Here is an 18,303-nt window from a genome sequence, read left to right on the forward strand (position 1 = left end):
CTGAGCTACCGATGCGATGACGACCATGTCGTCACTGATGTATCGGAGACGAAGGAGCAGGAATTAAGGTTATAGTTCGAGGTCCTTCCCTCTGCCACCCCTGTGGCTGAACTGCCAACTAATGGCCAAAACGCAATACTTGACCCAAACAATATTTGGCACTGACAGCACGGCTAAGCCCAGCCGAACAATTGAAATGTCAGCATTTGTGGGCGTGTAATAACTGCGCTGCTGGCCGAAAGGAAATGGAACTGGTCCGCAAAGCCGCTTAAAGGGCAGAGGCGAGCTGGAGAGAGACAGGGGAAGCTGAAAGAGATGGCACCCAGGAGCTCATAATTCGACAGGGCGAAATTGAATGCACTTATGTTCCCAGGCAACAGCGGATCGAGACGTGTTGAATTAGCCATAATCCCGGTGTGGCAGTCAATAACAGAGTACGATAAATGGGGTGGTAAATTGAATTTGGATTCAAATTCACAAAAAATGTATTATTTATTATTTTATTTAAGTGGTTTAAAAATATTTAGCTGGAAGAGTATTTCTTTTGAAATGATGCTGCTTAAATTAGGAGAGTAAAATCTGCGCGTTAGCCAAGTTCATACTGTTATTCCATGGGCTGGCAACTTTGCGAAGCCATCCTTGGGCTCAAACATTGTTGTTCCACCGCCAAACATAAGCTGACTATGCAAAACTTTTGTTTGGCAAGCGAAACGCGTCCTATGCAAAATTGAAACCGGAAACCGTGTTCGCAACCCGATGGATGCGACTAAGCCAGACCGAGTTCGGCCAGATTAGGAGCCGGCTGCGTAATTTAGGCACTTGATTGATTGCCGTCGTGTGTGGCCCGCCATCCAGGCGGATGCGCAATATGAGAGCACAACAAATATGGAATGCGCGTGACCGCTGTGCCTTGTTAAGCTCCCTTTTCCCCTGACGACCGGGTCCAATTAATTTGCATCTCTTTGGCGGGCGACAAAAGGCTTTCAGGTGCACCTGGGCGTGTCATTCACATTCACCTGCTAATGAGCGGGCGTGTCAAGGTCAAATGTGCAGCACTTAGTTTAATGACAAGCAAAGAACGCAGGCATCACAGCCATACCGAAAGTTCCACGAATGGCCATTAAGAAAAAGATGGAAGCCACTGGCACAGGAAGCGGGGAAGGCAGGGCTCTGGGTAGGGAAAACTACACAAATCGTTCAACACTTGGCGGCACTCAAGTGGGGAAACCACATGATAAAATTAGACGATTAGCAGTGGCCGCAAGTACACACACAGTCGAATCTAGGAACTAAGCATTCAGAAGACAGGGGCGCCCGAAAGGGGTCACCCCCTAATAAGTAGACAGAAGGGTTCCAATTTTAAAAAAATTAGATTTTTTGTTTTACTTAGAAAGCAGTTTATTCGAATCATCAAAGACACTCAGAGTTGTATAAAACTAAAAACAGAAATAATATCTGCGATACCGCAGACCAAAAAAGATAAGGTCAGGTTTAAATAGTTCAATTCTGAAAGTCTATCCCTGAAAACGTATCATTATCTCCTTATTTGGCGGAAATGTACACACTCACGCACGACTTGACTATTGACTGAGCAAATTACTACGGCCCCTCTGGGTCGCGCCCCTGGTATAAGCACACAGAGCAGACCCGAGTCCATCCACAGACCCCGAGTAGACCAAGTAAACAAGCGCTGAACGCAGCTGGCGGTTCATGCAAGTTCCATGCTGCCGACAACCGACTCTCGATTTTGGCGGCCCCTGAACCCCGACCCTTGGTGGTCAACAAAACGAAAGGCAACAAAAAATATTAAAAATAAGGGGAAAGAAACACACACCACTTTTGGCGCAGCTGTGGTAAATATTTCCGCTGTGAAAAATCGTTTGAAATTAGTTGAACGAAACATAACGAACAGCGATAAAGCAATAAATACTTTACACAGTGCCTTCAAGACCAGAGTAAACAGAGTACGAATGTGGTCAGTGCCATGGGAGATATCATACCCAGACTGTGGGAATTGTATTTAAATTATGCGGTGTACCAGAATAGACACAAGTTTAGGAGATATCCCCAAATTGAGTATAGATGTGCACTACTTATTTTATTCACGCATCCGTTATGAAGGAATAAAATTTAGAAAAGCAAATCAATAATTTTTTAAGCAACTTTATGAGAAGTGAAAAATTTGATGGGGTTTTTTAGTTTGCTGACACTGCTGACTTTTTCTTCCTTGGCATTTCTTTTTGTGATGCTGCAGAGCGAAGACAAGACCAAATTCTGGCTAAATTCTGCATTTTATTGCTTTGATATTTTCCACATTTTGGGGAACCGGATTCACATTTAATAGCCTTGATTTTCTTAGGGATATGCAGCAGAGCGGGGTAGCCACATTACTGCGTGCTTATCCAGCGATAAAAGCGATGTGTTTTATTGACTTTAAACGTTTAAATTGAATTTTTGCTTGCGATTCTGGATGAACATCTAGTTGTTTACTCGATTCCCTTGTTGTTTACCTTCTAGTTGCTAAATTAGCTCCCAAAGGGTAATAAAAACTAATCTTTTGATGCTAAGCAGCAAAGTGAAATCTAATAAATTACAGAACAAACAGTACGACAAGTTCAATACCGCGTGACCTTGCCCATCACAAATTGAACACCCTGCACAGATGGGTCTCCGCCCTTTCTCAAAGCCCTCGGCTCCTTGATAAATTTGAAAACTGTCAGTTTCGCCTGATAAAGCCAGAGTTCTTTTACCAACTCACTGCCACTCACACTTTTCTGGAAGTTTATCGCAGGCCACGCGCCGGTTGCCCTCGAGCCCAACTGAGGGAAAAATAAGATTAAATTACATTTTGCACACAGTTGTGATTTTCATTAATTTAGTGGAACATAAACACACTTCCTCACAGGGCAGTCGAACCCAACAAAATCATATAAAGAGAAACTTTTCGAAAAATTCGAAATCAAATAACTTTTGTAACTTTTCTTTTCATGGGAGTGGGACCGACCACAAACAAAAAACACAAAAAGGTTGCCAAAAAAAGTTGCATCTGCCTCTTAATTATACCACACAGTCAAAGCGAGCAAATTATTCATCTTTAGAAATATGTAACTGTGACCTACGTAATGAATTTGTTAAGAATAATTAAATAGAATTCTTTAATTATTCAGACCTCTAGCAAAAAACAAACAAGTTTGCCAACAAATGTTTGGTATTTAGCAATGAAGTCAGTATGGTAGAAAAAAGCATTGTCAAACTTCTTACCAAAATATTGTAAAATTCTTAAAAAACATGTGTCTAAAAATTCCATTGACACCGTTCTTAGCGTATTTTAAGGATGTGGATTTGATGGACGTTTTTTCAAAAGCCATCGATGCCGGTAACCAAACATAAAAAAGTCAAAAGATGAAACTTTGCCAGCAAGAAGAAAAGGATATTTTCCTCTTGTTCTTTCACTATTTGCCAGCAGATGCTGATAGAAGATTTTAATGTCAAGTTATGGCAACTTAGTTCGTGCAGTTGCAACAGAGATTGTAAGGCAACTTTTTCTCTACTTTTTAACTGCATTTTTTATTGCGCAATTAGTACGTCTTTCTTCAGCAAAAGCAAAAGTATGCTTTATTTAAAATCGATGCAACCCAATGCTTAAAGGTCAAACGCCTTAGTTTTATATTTATGCAGAGAACCCTTCAGGTATTTCCTATATTTCTTTACAAAAGACTGGTGTTAAATTTAAATTAGGGGTAATTAATCTAAGTCAAACAACATTAACGATACATATTAATTAAATCGAAACAAACAAGAAACTCTTTTTGTCAGTCTTAACTGTTTGAGAAAATGAATTGGCTTTGCCGGTTGTAGGGAATTTTTATCTTTACAGAACCTTCTCGCTCTTCTGGCGAAATCTGTGTGTTGAAGGAGATTTTTCTTTTCGGTTTTTAATGGATGTTCTTATTAGCTTCTTCGTTACCTTTTAATGTCGAATGTACTTGCTGTACCGAGGTTTGTATACCCTTGCAGTTATTAATGTTAGTAACACCATGTTAAATTTTTGGGGATTGTTTCATATTATTTTCACACCAATTTTCCGATCGGCAGCTAAATGTATGATATAGTCGTCCGATTTTGATAAAATGTAATTCGAAATTAAAAACCAATTAAAAATGTTATTTAAAAGCGTAGGAGGTTATATGTTAAAAAACACCGAAGATATAATTTTATTTTAATTTTTCCCCGATTGTTCCTATGGGAGCTATAAGATAAAGTTGTCTGATCAGGTTGGTGGTTCCGACTTATATACTGCCTGCAATAAAAAAGAAGAAGACTTTTGGGGAAGTTTCAGCCCGATAGCTTAAAAACTGAAAGACTAGTTTGCGTATAAACGGACAGACAGACGGACATGGCTAGATCGACTCGTCTAGGAATGCTGATCAAGAAACGTCTCCTTCACTGCGTTGCAAACTTCTAACTGAAATCATTACACCCTCGGCAAGGGTATGAAAACAACGGAAATATCTTGCTTTCGTCAATACCTAAGCTAATTTTGCCATTCCCACCCTAATGCCTAAAAAACGTCCAAAACTATTCCTTTGAATGCTGAGACCTCGAAAACTAAAAGCTTGTAAGATCGGAGGCTCTACAGATTTTTGCATCGCAAGTATATTTCAGCGAAGTGTCACTTTAAATGTCACAGTATGAACTAAAATCATCTCTAAAGATTTCGGTATACCTTTCTACATTCTTCAATTGGCTATGACCAAATGAAATTTATGCTAGGTGAAACCTATCAATCTCCCCTTACTGCATATCTTACGGCATATTTCCATATAATAAATTTCTTACAAAGCAATCAAAAAAATTCCAAACTTGTATAATAGGTGATAATTGTTAACAGCAATTAAATATAATTATGGGGATAACAATTACTCCCTCCCGAAATAGCTACAGTTCTGTATAAAAGGACACCATTAAAAGTCTAAGCAAAATGTCTATAAAATTACTTTGTTTATTATCACAAAATATTATATCTAAATTATTCTACCTCGTTAATAGTTTTTCTTTAAAACATAAGTCTTACATTTTTTTTTGCATTTTTACAAATGTTTAGTTTGATGACAACTTTCCAAATGTTTTCTTTTTACTTAAATAAATCAAATAAGAATATATTCTTGTCAAACAAATGCTGCATACTTTGGCCATTCAATAAGCAAGAAATGTGTAAATATGTGTTGTTTATAACCAGTTGAGAAATCTCAAGTGCTATATAGTTTGAAATTTTGAACCAATTTTGAAAAAAAAAGATAAGAATTGGTTTAGTCCAGTTCTCTACTATTCTAAGTAAAAATTGTTATGGAATGCCAGTTTTTTAATCATAAAATATTAAAAACACATACATATTTTTGCTTAAAGAAGTTATTTTAAAACACTAAATTAGAACGACTTCAGTATTGTGGGTGAAAGTGTTCTTCCTTTTTAAGTGCTGATTAGAGTTTTGGACACTTTTGTTGCCGGTGAGCTTTTTATTTTTCACAGGACTGTATACTTGAAAAGGTAAACTCTATAAAAGCAGAGGGTGTCACAGCGCTTGACCAAAAGTTCTTAATATGGAGTCAACCCGTATGGAAGTCAAAAGTAAAAGTCTCTATCAAACATATTGGCTTTATTGGCGACTTTTGGGCGTCGAGGGCGATTATCCTTTCAGATGGTTACTGGATTTGGCGATCACCTTCTTCATCACCACTTGGTACAACGTGCATTTAATACTCGGACTCTATAATAAGCCGGCCGTAGAAGTCCTAAGGAATCTGTATTTTACAACAGAATGTATCTTCTGCAGCTTTAAATTCATCTGTTTTCGTTGGAAACTTTCGGATATTAGGGAAATCGAAGGATACCTTCAGGATTTGGATAGCAGAGCTGATAATGAAGAAGAACGCCGGTACTTTAATCGAAGTCCACGAAGTGTGGCCCAAACACTCTCGAAAAGCTATTTAGTGGCTGCTATATCATCCATAATCACTGCAATCGCTGCCGGCTTGTTTAGTAGTGGTCGAAATTTAATGTATGCGGGCTGGTTTCCTTATGACGTTCAAGCCAGCGCACTAGTCTTTTGGATTAGCTTCACATATCAGGCTGTTGGGTCAAGTATGTTGATTTTGGAAAACCTTGCCAACGATTCATATCCCCCAATAACATTTTGTGTGGTCACTGGACATGTGAGACTTTTGGCTATGCGATTGAGTCGAATTGGACAAGATGAGAAGATATCAATGGCTGAAAATAAAAGAAAACTTATCGAAGGAATAAAGGACCACAGAAAGCTAATGCGGTAAGATAGAACCTTTTAAAAATAATATGTAAAATCTCAACATTGGTGGGCCGATTAAATAAACTAAAATTTCTATTTTTATAAATCTTCCAGAATAATTTCCTTGCTTCGTAGAATTTTACACCTTACCCAACTGGCCCAGTTCCTTTCTAGTGGAATCAACATTGCAATAACGCTGATCAATATCCTTTTCTTTGCGGAAAATAAGTTTTCGATGACTTACTATGCTGTGTTCTTTGCAGCCATGTTTATAGAACTATTTCCAAGCTGTTACTACGGAACTCTGATGAAGATGGAGTTTGACAAATTGCCCTACGCCATTTTCTCAAGCAATTGGATTAAAAAAGATAACGATTACAAACGATCCTTAATAATACTGATGCAGTTCATGATTGCTCCGGTGGATATTAAAGCAGGCGGTATCGTTGGCATCGACATGAGTGCATTTTTTGCCACGTGCCGTTTGGCCTATTCCTTCTTCACCTTAGCCTTGTCGTTCCGATCCTAGGAGTAGGACAGTACTGTAAAAAGGTGTCCCTAAAGAACTTTTTAACAAAGCTTGACAAAAGTATTAAAAGTTAGTAGCTTAATGACTATATAACTCATGCTATTATCCTATTTATCTAGAATTAAATATTACACCCAAACACCAAACGTTAATCAATAAAATTTTTCTTCTCAACCCATAAATATTTATTTACACTGCCGCCCTCAAGAATAATCGGCTCAATAAATTAAAAACTGTCTAGGTAGAGGGTTTTCAACAAATAAAAAGACTACCCAGACGGTTGTTACCCAAGAAAGGTGTCAATTGTTAACCAAAATTATAGGGCTTCCTCAGGGACACTAAATCGGTGGGCGTTCCATTGGTGGCCTGAAATTAGACCAAGTATAAAAGGGGAAATGCCGTAGGATCCACACAATTGTTTCGAAAATGGACTTAAGGCCGCCAGTTATCCGAAGTGAACACATCTACAGAGCCTATTGGTTATATTGGCGTCTTTTGGGATTGGAAAGCCAATTTGTTCTAAACCGCTTGCTGGATGTTTTGATCACAGTTTTTGTCACTTTCTGGTATCCAATTCATTTAATTCTCGGCCTATTTCTGGAAAGAACACTCGGCGATGTCTGCAAAGGGCTACCAATCACAGCTGCCTGCTTCTTCGCCAGCTTTAAATTTGTATGCTTCCGCCTGAAGCTGGAAGATATTAAAACAATCGAAGTGTTGCTCAAAGAGCTTGATCAGCGAGCTCTGAGTCAGGGGGAACGCCAGTTTTTTAACCAAAATACGAAACGGGAAGCGAATTTGATTTGGAAGAGTTTCATCGTGGCCTACGGATTGTCGAATGTTTCGGCGATAGCATCGGTTCTATTCGGTGGTGGACATAAGTTGTTATATCCGGCCTGGTTTCCGTACGATGTGCAGGCCTCAGAGCTGGTATTTTGGCTAAGTGTAACCTACCAAATAGTTGGAGTAAGCTTGGCAATAGTTCAGAACCTGGCTAATGATTCCTATCCGCCGATGACATTTTGTGTGGTAGCAGGACATGTGCGACTACTGTCAATGCGCCTAAGTAGAATTGGACAAGATCGAAAGGATACAAAGGCCGTCATCGGAAAGCAGTTAGTCGAAAGCATTGAGGACCATCGAAAAATCGTGAAGTAATGTATTCTTCTTAAGACTTCAGAAACATTTTCTTATATGTCTAAATGTATCTCCTATATTTATTATATTATATACATAACACCGAGTTTGCCCTTCCAGAATCGTGGATTTGCTGCGCAGCACCATGAATATGTCGCAACTTGGCCAGTTTATATCGAGTGGCGTTAACATTTCCATAACGCTCGTCAACATTTTGTTCTTTGCGGAAAATAACTTCGCCGTGACTTACTATGGCGTGTACTTCGTTTCCATGGTACTGGAGTTGTTTCCGTGCTGCTACTACGGAACCCTGATATCCGTGGAGATGAGCAGGCTGACCTATGCGATATATTCGAGCAATTGGATCGGTATGGACCGGGGACATTGCCGCACCATGCTGATTTTCATGCAGCTCACCTTGACAGAGGTGCAGATCAAGGCGGGTGGCATGATTGGCATCGGAATGAACGCCTTCTTCGCCACCGTCCGGCTGGCCTACTCCTTCTTCACATTGGCCATGTCGCTGCGATAATGAGTGGGCCCGTGCGACCATTGGCCCCCTCATTTGCATACCGGCTCTATTTTAATTGCCACTAATGGGGCCATTAACAGACACTTTATGAAAATTGCATGGGATGCGTTTAAATGCCGTTTAGCGGTGGATAATGCACCTGAAAAATGACTACATAAATAAAGTAAGTTCTAAAGGGTATTTAATTAAAGGGAGATCGGGATTATTTCATGCGGGGGTACTTTTCGAAAACTCGGAAGCTCCACAGAAACTGATAGATTTGAATAATCATATGTGCATCATTATATCGTAATCTTTAGTGCAATGCAATGCATTGTATGTAACACAAACCGGGTTCCATTGCAAAGTTGCATCCCATTTTATGACATTTCTCGCAGTGCATCTACCAAGGCAGCTGCATAAAAGCTGCAAGCTCAGCAGGGAGTATTCATTAGGTGAACAATGGTCATCATTGATAGTGTTTGTTTTTATCGACCGTTCTGGCTCTGCATGCGAGTGCTAGTGCCGACATTCTTCAAAAAGTCCCAAGGCCACGGCCTTGTGGTTCCCACTGCACCGCCTTAGGGCGGGCGGGCTCATTGAGCTGAATTTAAATGCCTTTTTCGCCACTCTGAAGATGGCCTACTCCCTGTTCGCCGTTGTGGTGCGCGTAAAAGGTATATAGAGCGGGTGGTTAATTAAATGGCTACCCCGGCCACCGTATTGTTATTGATTTCGCCCCCTGAAATTGGCCAAAAGTGGAGCAATCAACGCGGGAAAATGAAAATTTATTAATTGGCCCGTCGCGATACGCAAATAAACAGTTTGCCACACGGATATTCTGCTTTTGTTCGAGCGAACAACAATGGCACATTAAAATGAAATGAAATGAATTGTTTACGCATACACAATTTTTGTTCCGATTTCAGTAAGTGTGATTCGTTATTGTCAGCCTTGCATAAATCTCAATGAACCTGGCCTCTGTGTGTTGCTATTAAATATATATGCCAATCAACGAAAAATAAAAGTTAAATAAATGTAAATTATATTTGTCAAAGGCTGGAAATCGTCCTTGACTGCGTTTTATAATGATAATAAATTCATAGGTTTTCACCGCGTCAATGACAGCGTTCCCATTTCAAACATTTTCATTTTGTATGTTTATTGACTTATGACAGAGACCCCCTTATATTTGGGACCATCTTGCGGCCCCAAATCCTGTACGTGATTCAAACGCATTTTCGGATGCTTCATCCTTTTTTATCTGTCGAAATTTAATCAAACTTAAAAGCCTCGGCGATCTGATGCTCAATTTTTAAGCAGCCCGAGCTCACAGGCCCATTTCATTTCTGATTTTTAATTAAAACTCTTACGAAGCGGGAATAATTGAATTCTGATGTCTTTCCACTGCATTACACTTTGCTGTTACTGGCATGGAGCTAATGAAACAGTGGGGCATACCCTTTTAACCAATATTTGAATAAAGGAAAAACAAAAAATGCACTCCATAGACTTAATAAGTCAAACTTATAATTTAATAATTAATTAATTAATGATTTAATACATTTTTTGGTTAACACATTTTGAACATAGTGGAGTGGCTTAGTGTTCTTATATTTTATTTAAACTTGATTACTGAATGAAAGAACCGTAAATGTGATCAAGTGAATCGACATGGATGTTGTGAAGATGAGACATGGAGAGCATCTCGAATCGGAAGCCCCCTTGCAATATATTAAAATATATTCCACCGGACTACGAGCGTTTTTTCCGAAATGCAAATGAGGAAAAGCCCTTGGCGTTGCGTGTCGGAAAAGTGCAACGGACATCGGGCTGCATAAGTGGCCGGGGAAGAGGTGCCCGACAAATGTAGGCGTACACTTGACCAAGGACTCCTGGCAAACAGTGGGGTGAGATGAGGCTTGGCCAAGGACACGCAAGGATTCGCACCGCAACCATGGCAATTTATTGACGCCATCGCCGCGATGAGCGCGTACAAAGTGCCTGAAGTGTTGGCGGGTGCACTGAGCCAATACTTAAATACATTATTGATTCTATCATAAATTATGATTGATAAAATATGAAAACCATATAATCTTTAATCACTATTGGTTTATTTAAATTCTTTTCAATTGGATGAAAGATGTACATTTTTATACCCTTGCAGAGGGTATGTATATATTCTTGATCAGCGTCACTAAACGAGTCCATCTAGCCATGTCCGTCTGTCCATCCGTCTGTCCGTCCGTCTGTCCGTCTGTCTGCCCGTTTCTACGCAGTTTTGAAGCTATCGGGCTGAAACTTTCCCAAAAGTCTTATTTCTATATTAGGTAGTATATAAGTCGGAACCAGCCGGATCGGACAACTATATCTTATAGCTCCCATAGGAACTATCGGGGAAAAAATTATAAAAAAAATTATATCTTCGGTGTTTTTTAACATATGACCTTCTAAGCTTGGAAATAACATTTTTTATTTAGTTCTGAATTTCGAATTATATATCATATAGCTGCCATAGTAACAATCGGAAAATTAGTTGAAAATAATATGAAAAATTATTTAATAAAGTTGATTATTTCTTATAACTGCAAGGGTATACAAACTTCGGCCTACCGAAGTTAACTTCCTTTCTTGTTATTGATAAATTTGAATGTTACGAATAACCCTTCCGTATGATACAATTTTAATACTATAATGGTAATTTTAAATTCAGAGGATAAAAGACCTATTTTTACTGATTATATAAAACAAAGAAGAACGTAGTCGAGTGACTCGACTATCAGATACCCGTGACTCAGCTTAAAAGAGCAAAAGGGAAATGGAGCTACATAAACAGCAAAACGATATTGGATAGGATATGGTCAGCAGACAGATTTAAGCATTTTGTCTATTTGTGGGATTTAGAAAGAGTGTGGCAAACAATTTTTAAGTCATTCGATAGGTATTTAACACTGCAGAATAAAAATTTTTTATAACATGAAAACTGTGGGTGCCTTATGTTTGGGAGGTTTGTGAGGGTAGTTTGTTCTAACGACGGATATTGACGAGACCAATACATTAGATTCTAGCAAACAACCTGCAGGCGCTACAGTCACGAGGGTTAAAGTGGTCGTTTTCGCTGCGCAAGAAGCCAACTAGATCCAACTTTCTAGCTTTTGTAGTTTCCGAGATCTCAGCGTTCGTACGGACGAACAGACAGACGGACGGATTGATGGACAGACGGATATGGCTATATCGACTCGGCTAGTGATCCTGTTCAAGAATAAATAAACGCTTCCTTCTGCCGTGTTACTTTCAGACGAATCTAGTATATATCAAATAAAACGTAGAGAATCTAAATCGAAATCTCAGAAAATAATTTTTTCCACAACAATTGCAAACATGTCCATTACACATTTAGCTCTTCTCTTCGCCCTTGATAGCCGTTTTTTCTCAGTGAGTGGGTTACGTGAGTACAAATTGTCGCCTCCAGATGGCGCCGCCCTATCTGTCGGACGCGCTGCGACCAAGCAACCATTAAAATGTCCCCCCAGCAACACTTTGCGTCATTATTGAAAGCAATTTCCACGGCAAATAGAAATCGAAAAGACAAAACAAATCGAAAAGAATGCGAAAAATAAAATGAAATAAAGTCACACAGAAAGCAGTGGAGAATGCGACAAATGTCGGTGCTCAGGCCGCAGCTTAGAGGCCTCGGCGCGAATATTGCGCATACGCCACCCCGGGGAGCGGCACTCCAAATACTGTCGGCAGACTTTCTCGTCCCGGACAATCCAACCACCCAGTAGACCGATCTAGAGGCGGGAGCCGCAGCAGGCCCAATTGCTGGAGGTGATTTAACTTTTTCTGCCTGCCATTCATTTCCTTTTCAATAGCACAAAAGCACACAGACACCGAGCCGAGAGATGGTAGAAATATTGTTGGCATACTTTTTCAAGTGTTTCCTGCCTTCCTGCATGTTGTCCTGGCTGCTGGATGCTGGCTCCCTGCTCCTTGCTCCTGGTCCCCCTGCCGCCTACTGTTTATTTTAACTTTTGGCATTTTGCGAACGCGAACCGGGGGAATTTCGCCCGGCTGAAATAGGAAAGTAAAACAAAAAGCGGTTAAACAAAAATATGAAAAATAAATTGAAACACTCAACCAAACCGGGGTTGTCTGTCTAGAAAGCCCCCGAAGAGGCTTCCACTCAATCAGAGCTTTGGCATTGGTGACATCGGGCCTAAAAGCCATGGCCCTGCTGTAAATAAAACCAGACTTGCGATCTGGCCACCGTCCTCCGGCCGCAGATTGAATTGCCCCCTCTGACCGAAAAACACTATTTGATTGCCAGGCCCTGCGGTATTCTGAATGCAGATTCCGAGCTGAAGCAATCACAATTTTCGTTGCATTTGGCTTGGGTTGTTTGGTTTTTGCATTTTCTCAAAAAGTCAACAGAGTGTTTTCCTGGTCTGTGATAATATATGCAATATTCCAATTTTACCGGAAAGAAAAGCACTGGCTCAAGTTTTTAGATTTTCCGAATAGCTAGAAACAACTTTTGCGCAAATCACTTGCCAAACAAGGCGGGAAATATTTGTTGTGCCTCTTTTCTGTGGATTCTTGCTACTGATCAAATAAAGCAAAACAAAACAATCCGATGATGCAGTTTTAAAACCTGACAAACAGGCATTGTTTTGCCAATATTGCACTTAATAAAACCAAATTTTTCTCATTTAAAAAAATTGAGTTTGCACTTCCGTTTTCTATTTCAGTCTTGCGAATCGAATAACTTAAACATTTAAACCCCAATTTCCAACAACATTGGCCCTTCACATAGTTCACATAAATACAGGCTCTACTGGTGAACACAAGAAACCTAATTAAAATTTCAGTGGCAATTGCAATTGATTACTTAATGCGCGCTAATACAGTAAATGTGTCGACTCTAATTGCCTTTTGGCAGTTGCAAATTGTGAGAAATTGTTGAGCGCATTTTCCGTATCGAGCGAAAAAGTGAAAAATGATTAATTACCCGCCGGCGAATTGGCCAGACATGGCGTAGGGATAGGGATTTTCCGTGTTCAGCTGCATGCGATTCGTGTCGGAATTGGCAAAACTATTTTCCCATTCCACTCGGCCAACTCAATTACAACGTGGCCGACTCTCGGCTGTTGGGCATTCAATTTTCCCCGACCAGCGAGAAAAACAAGCGGAAAACGTGCATCAAAGGCAAACAAAGCTGGCCAAGGGGGAGGGCGAGGGATATAGCGATGCCAAGGGGGATGTTGTAAAAAGTGTCCAACATGTTGGGCAACCGAACTGGCGGCGCCTAAAACTATGCTCCACGGCATGAATAGCAGAGCGGATCAGGCCTTTAGGTTTTTTCGCAGTGGCTGCACTGAGAGAAAATCAGTCTGACATTTTTCTACAACCTTTACTGAGTGTTATTTTTTAGTTCTTGAATAATGTTAGAATTATTTCAGGAATTACTTCAGGATGAAAAAGTATCCTGAAACAACGAGTTCGGCTTTCCCACCTTTTATAACAAAATGTGTACTAAATCTGCAATCCGTGGAATTTTTGGGTCTACCAGTGGACTAACTCGAATACTATTTTAAAACTTGGGTTTTTAAAGGGTATGTATAATATTTTTCCCGTGCACCGCACTTCTTCTCTTGCTCTTGTATTTTAGTCATGCAAGACAATTTTTTCCACCCAGTTGCCTTTTTGCTTTCGGTTTCCCTTGGCTCGCCTCCTGTTATTGTTGGAGCTCCTTTTTTGTTTTCTTTTGTTTTTCATACGCACTGACGCAGATGTTTTGGCCGCTGTTGTTGGCGCTACTCTTGTTTTTAGAGCTGATAAAGTTAGCATGCTCGCTTGTTCCAGTGTCGCGTCCTGAGCCGACTAAACTTGGCCCCGTTAAAATGCTAACTCATGTGCGAGTATCTCGTATGCGAGTATCTCATAAGAGAGTACTGAAAGGATGCATTCTTTAAGCTTTCAAAATATTTCAGTTTGTCAAAATAACATTCAACAATTTGGAAGAAATTGAACAGAAAAAAATGCATACATCATACTTTTCCCCTTTCCGTGTATAGCAACCTCTGTGTGTGTTCCGCAAACCTTTACTTCGAACTGAAATGATGCCAAAACGAAAAATTCCTCTCGACTAATCACAACTCACCTGGATTGCGTAAGAGCAGGGAAGCCCCTAAAAAGCCACATCCGCCAACGATGTCTGCTCTTCCTACATCTCCGTAAAAGACAACAAATGGGCCAGGGCTCTGGTTACTACGCATGATGAAAAACCTGTCGGATAATGAATCGAGATAATCGATAAAGTGTGCCTGGTTACAGGGGAGTCCATTAGAGTGACCGTTCCAGGCTGGCGCCTCTTTTTCTTGTGGGCAGCTATCAAGTTTCCCCCTTTTTACCGCCCATGCCCTGTTTCGAGCATTTTGCAATCGGATCTCGGGCAGATGAGGGATTACAAAATTTCAAATTCATGAGACCAAAGCGCAACAAAGACTGTCTCCGGTGCAGGCCTATTTCCAATTTCCGCAGGCAATGTTTGCTGACCATTTTCATAAGCGCCACCCGATGGCCCTTCCCTTTCCGCCTTCCTGCCCACCGTTTTGGGCCAGTGGGTGACGATTTTGTGTGCGTGCCAGTGAAGCGGCGGCTGAAAAGTGAATGCTCCGCACTGCAGCTCCGATCTATCTGCACCTGTATCTCTACGCCTCGGGAAGGTCATTTGTAACCTTAACTAAACAAATTTGAAAGCTGGCCACCGGCATATCAGGTGTGGTCAGGTTCTGGCGATGGCCCTTTTTCCCGGCGTTATAAAATGGCCAGTGGGCGATGGAGGTGGCATCAGTTCGCCATCAGCAGCAAACAGCAGCAGCCAACAAATAGCCAGCATCCAACTAGTCGAATACTTAACGTCAGCAGCCATGAAACGGGTAAGTTTTCCGTCAACCGCTGCCGGCCATAAATTTTCCGAGCTCCCTTGTTGTTCTGCCGCCATGTAAATCCGGCAAAGTGGAAGTTGGGCCCATAAATCAGGATAATCAAAAATACAAAACGATAAAGAGCAAAGCGTATTAGGCCAATTTAAATTTTCAGAGAAGCCAAGCCAAATGGAAAACTTCAGGGATTAGTTGGGTTAAGATGGTCGACACCCTATGAAAGTTGGGAAAAAACACAATTAAAAGTATGGATACAATATACTTTCTTTTTAAGTTTTCTGCCAACAAGAAACTTTTATAAGAGAATCGCCAATAAAAAATGGTAATTAAGTTTTAAATCTGTTGTATAAATTAACTATGCAGTGAATTGAGTGACTGATATCAATGTAATTTGTAGTACTGTTCCAGACATCTAAGCATTCTCTTTTAGCAATCTTGACAGCCAATAGAGTCCGACAGACCAGCAAATCCCCACAACTTTTTGCCCAGCAACATGAACGCTCGTTGTCGTTTTTAATTTATGACCCTTTGCAACTAACAAGTAAAAAGCAAACCATTGTGGAATGACAAATTGATGAGGCCAATGGTGGTGATTTATAACTGACAGCTATTTAATTCGAGTCCTGTGTGAATCCCATTTGCTTCCAGACATACTTGTTGCTCTGCCTGAGCCTGCTGACCTGCAACGTGGCCAACTCGGCCTTCCTGCGCCCCATCGATCTTAGCCAGCTCGCCAAGTCCTCCAGCATTCAACAGCAGCAGCAACAGCAACTGCGCGGGGAACTGAGCCGGGACGACAACGGAGATGACGACGATGCCACCACTCTGGCACCCAACTCCAGTGAGGACTACGACACCCGTCCCCAGTACAGTTTCGCCTACGATGTGCGGGACTCGCTCACCGGCGACGACAAGCGGCAGGAGGAGAAGCGCGACGGCGACCTGGTCAAGGGCCAGTACTCCCTGATCGAACCCGATGGCACCCGTCGCATCGTGGAGTACACGGCCGACGACGTGAGTGGCTTCAATGCCATCGTGTCCAAGCAGCGTCTGGATGAGCAGCAGCAAAGGATCGCCGCCTCCTCGTCTTCATCGTCCCGCTACAACAGCCTCGAGGAGTTGCAGACCCGTCTCACCGCCCAGGCCATCGCAGAAGCCCGATCCCTGGTAGAGGCCCAAGAGGCCAGCCAACTACAGCTAGAGGCCCAGAACCGTCGGGAGTCGGAGAACCAGGCCCGCAACCAGGCCCAGCAGCTCATGGAACAGTTTCAGCAGCAGGTACAACAGCAGGAGCAGCAGCGCCTGCAGCAGGAACAGCAGCGCCTGCAGCAGGAACAGCAACTGAGGGATCTCCAGCGCATCCAGGAGCAGCGTGATCGGGAGGAGCGGGAGCGTGAGCAACGGGAGAGGGAACTGCGGGATCGGGAGCTCCGTGACCGCGAACTCCGCGACCGCGAACTCCGCGAACGAGAGCAGCGTGACCGGGAGCAGCGGGATCGTGAGCAGCGGGATCGGGAGCAGCGTGATCGCGAGGATCGCCGCCAGCAAGCTGAGCGTCGCCAGAGCCAAAACCAGCGGTTGATCGATCAGCAGACCCTTCTTCTGACCCAAAGCCTGCCCAGCATCCAGGCCACCGTTGTCTCCCACCCACCCACATTGCTGGCCTCCCGCCTACCCGCCACCACCAGCTCCTCGAGGACCACCACCCTGCTGACCAGGGAACGCGATCTGGAGTCCTGGCGCCAGTTGCCCAATGCCCGCATCACCATCGATCGCAGCTCCCAGCCCCTGATCCTCAGCCAGCCCTCGAGTGCCACCGTTCAGGCCCAGCTGATCAGCTCGCCGCTGCTCCTGGAGTCGGGAAACCTCAACGGATTGCTAACCACCCGGCTGAATGGTAATGCCGCCCGCGCTGGAGCCGCCCTCAGTTGGTCCAATGGACGTCGCCTGCTAAACAACGACCTCTGGCAGCTGGACAGGCTGGATGATCGTGAGGACAGCCGGCGCGAAAGCGAGGAGCTGCGTTCCAACAGCGCCGAGCGGCGCTCAAAGAACTGGTAACTCTCAGAAACCGGAAGCTTCCAAACAAGCAACCAATCTTCAACTGAACTCAAACGAAACTCACACAGCGACCTCAGCGATCAGCAACCGGACCACGAATATGTTTAGCTCTTAAGAAAACTAGATCGAATCTTGTGTTTACCTAGCCTAGGATCGGGGATTTGGTGATTCTCTCAGCTTTTTGTTTCAACTAACGCATACAGCAATCTTGCCAAGAACTTAACCCAAGCTCTAACGCTTTCCTTCCAGCTAACTTTAGCCCTAAGTTTAATTGTCTTTGTGTAACTTAATAGTTAGTCAACTGCATCGATGTGAAAAAGTAAAAAAAAGAAACCAGAATATACGAGAAAGGCTGCAGAAGGAAGACTGCACGCTCTTTTACAGACGAAGGACAACGGTTTCGAAACTTAATTTATGGCAACTTCGAATTAAGTGTGGCTAACTTCCCGGCAGATTTGAGAACCGTCCACAGGTGGTCAAGGATTTTTCGTTTTGGCCCTCAACTCCTTCGGGCCAACTAGCCAAAACCAGTTGACCCTAATCGCCTTTCATGGACTCTGACACTTTGGTCATGGATGCTGCAGGCTCCACATGGGTTCCCACCCCTTCACACGAGCTTTTTACCCCACAATTCAACCTTCATGGACACGTGTGCACGCAACTTGGCCATAAACCCGGGAGCCAAGTTTCTTTAGAGCAGCAAATGGCTACAAATTTTTTAATAATAAACACTCGGGAAAGGACGAAGCGAAAACGCTGAAAAAGTTTCCTTCTCCATTCCATAAAGTTTGTCTCTCGTTTACTTTAAAATAAA

The 18,303-nt window shown here is 42.2% G+C and overlaps 3 protein-coding genes across 3 annotated transcripts; all 3 read left to right on the top strand.

Moving 5' to 3' along the window:
- Positions 1-5,600: 5,600 nt before the first annotated feature.
- Positions 5,601-6,943, top strand: LOC108033534 (odorant receptor 33a). The gene is made up of 2 exons (XM_017107879.1): positions 5,601-6,325; positions 6,419-6,943. Exons 1-2 carry the CDS (start codon positions 5,601-5,603, stop codon positions 6,831-6,833), a joined length of 1,140 nt encoding a protein of 379 aa, XP_016963368.1. The 3' UTR covers positions 6,834-6,943.
- A 316-nt stretch (positions 6,944-7,259) lies between these two features.
- LOC108033540 (odorant receptor 33b) lies at positions 7,260-8,502 on the top strand. Its single transcript, XM_017107884.1, has 2 exons — positions 7,260-7,987; positions 8,091-8,502. Exons 1-2 carry the CDS (start codon positions 7,260-7,262, stop codon positions 8,500-8,502), a joined length of 1,140 nt encoding a protein of 379 aa, XP_016963373.1.
- Positions 8,503-15,353: 6,851 nt separating this feature from the next.
- LOC108033465 (trichohyalin) lies at positions 15,354-17,828 on the top strand. The gene is made up of 2 exons (XM_017107802.3): positions 15,354-15,422; positions 16,077-17,828. Exons 1-2 carry the CDS (start codon positions 15,414-15,416, stop codon positions 17,487-17,489), a joined length of 1,422 nt encoding a protein of 473 aa, XP_016963291.1. The 5' UTR covers positions 15,354-15,413; the 3' UTR covers positions 17,490-17,828.
- The last annotated feature ends 475 nt before the right edge of the window (positions 17,829-18,303 follow it).

This window comes from Drosophila biarmipes, chromosome 2L (genome assembly GCF_025231255.1).
Source record: "Drosophila biarmipes strain raj3 chromosome 2L, RU_DBia_V1.1, whole genome shotgun sequence".
NCBI classification, from domain to species: Eukaryota; Metazoa; Arthropoda; class Insecta; order Diptera; family Drosophilidae; genus Drosophila; species Drosophila biarmipes.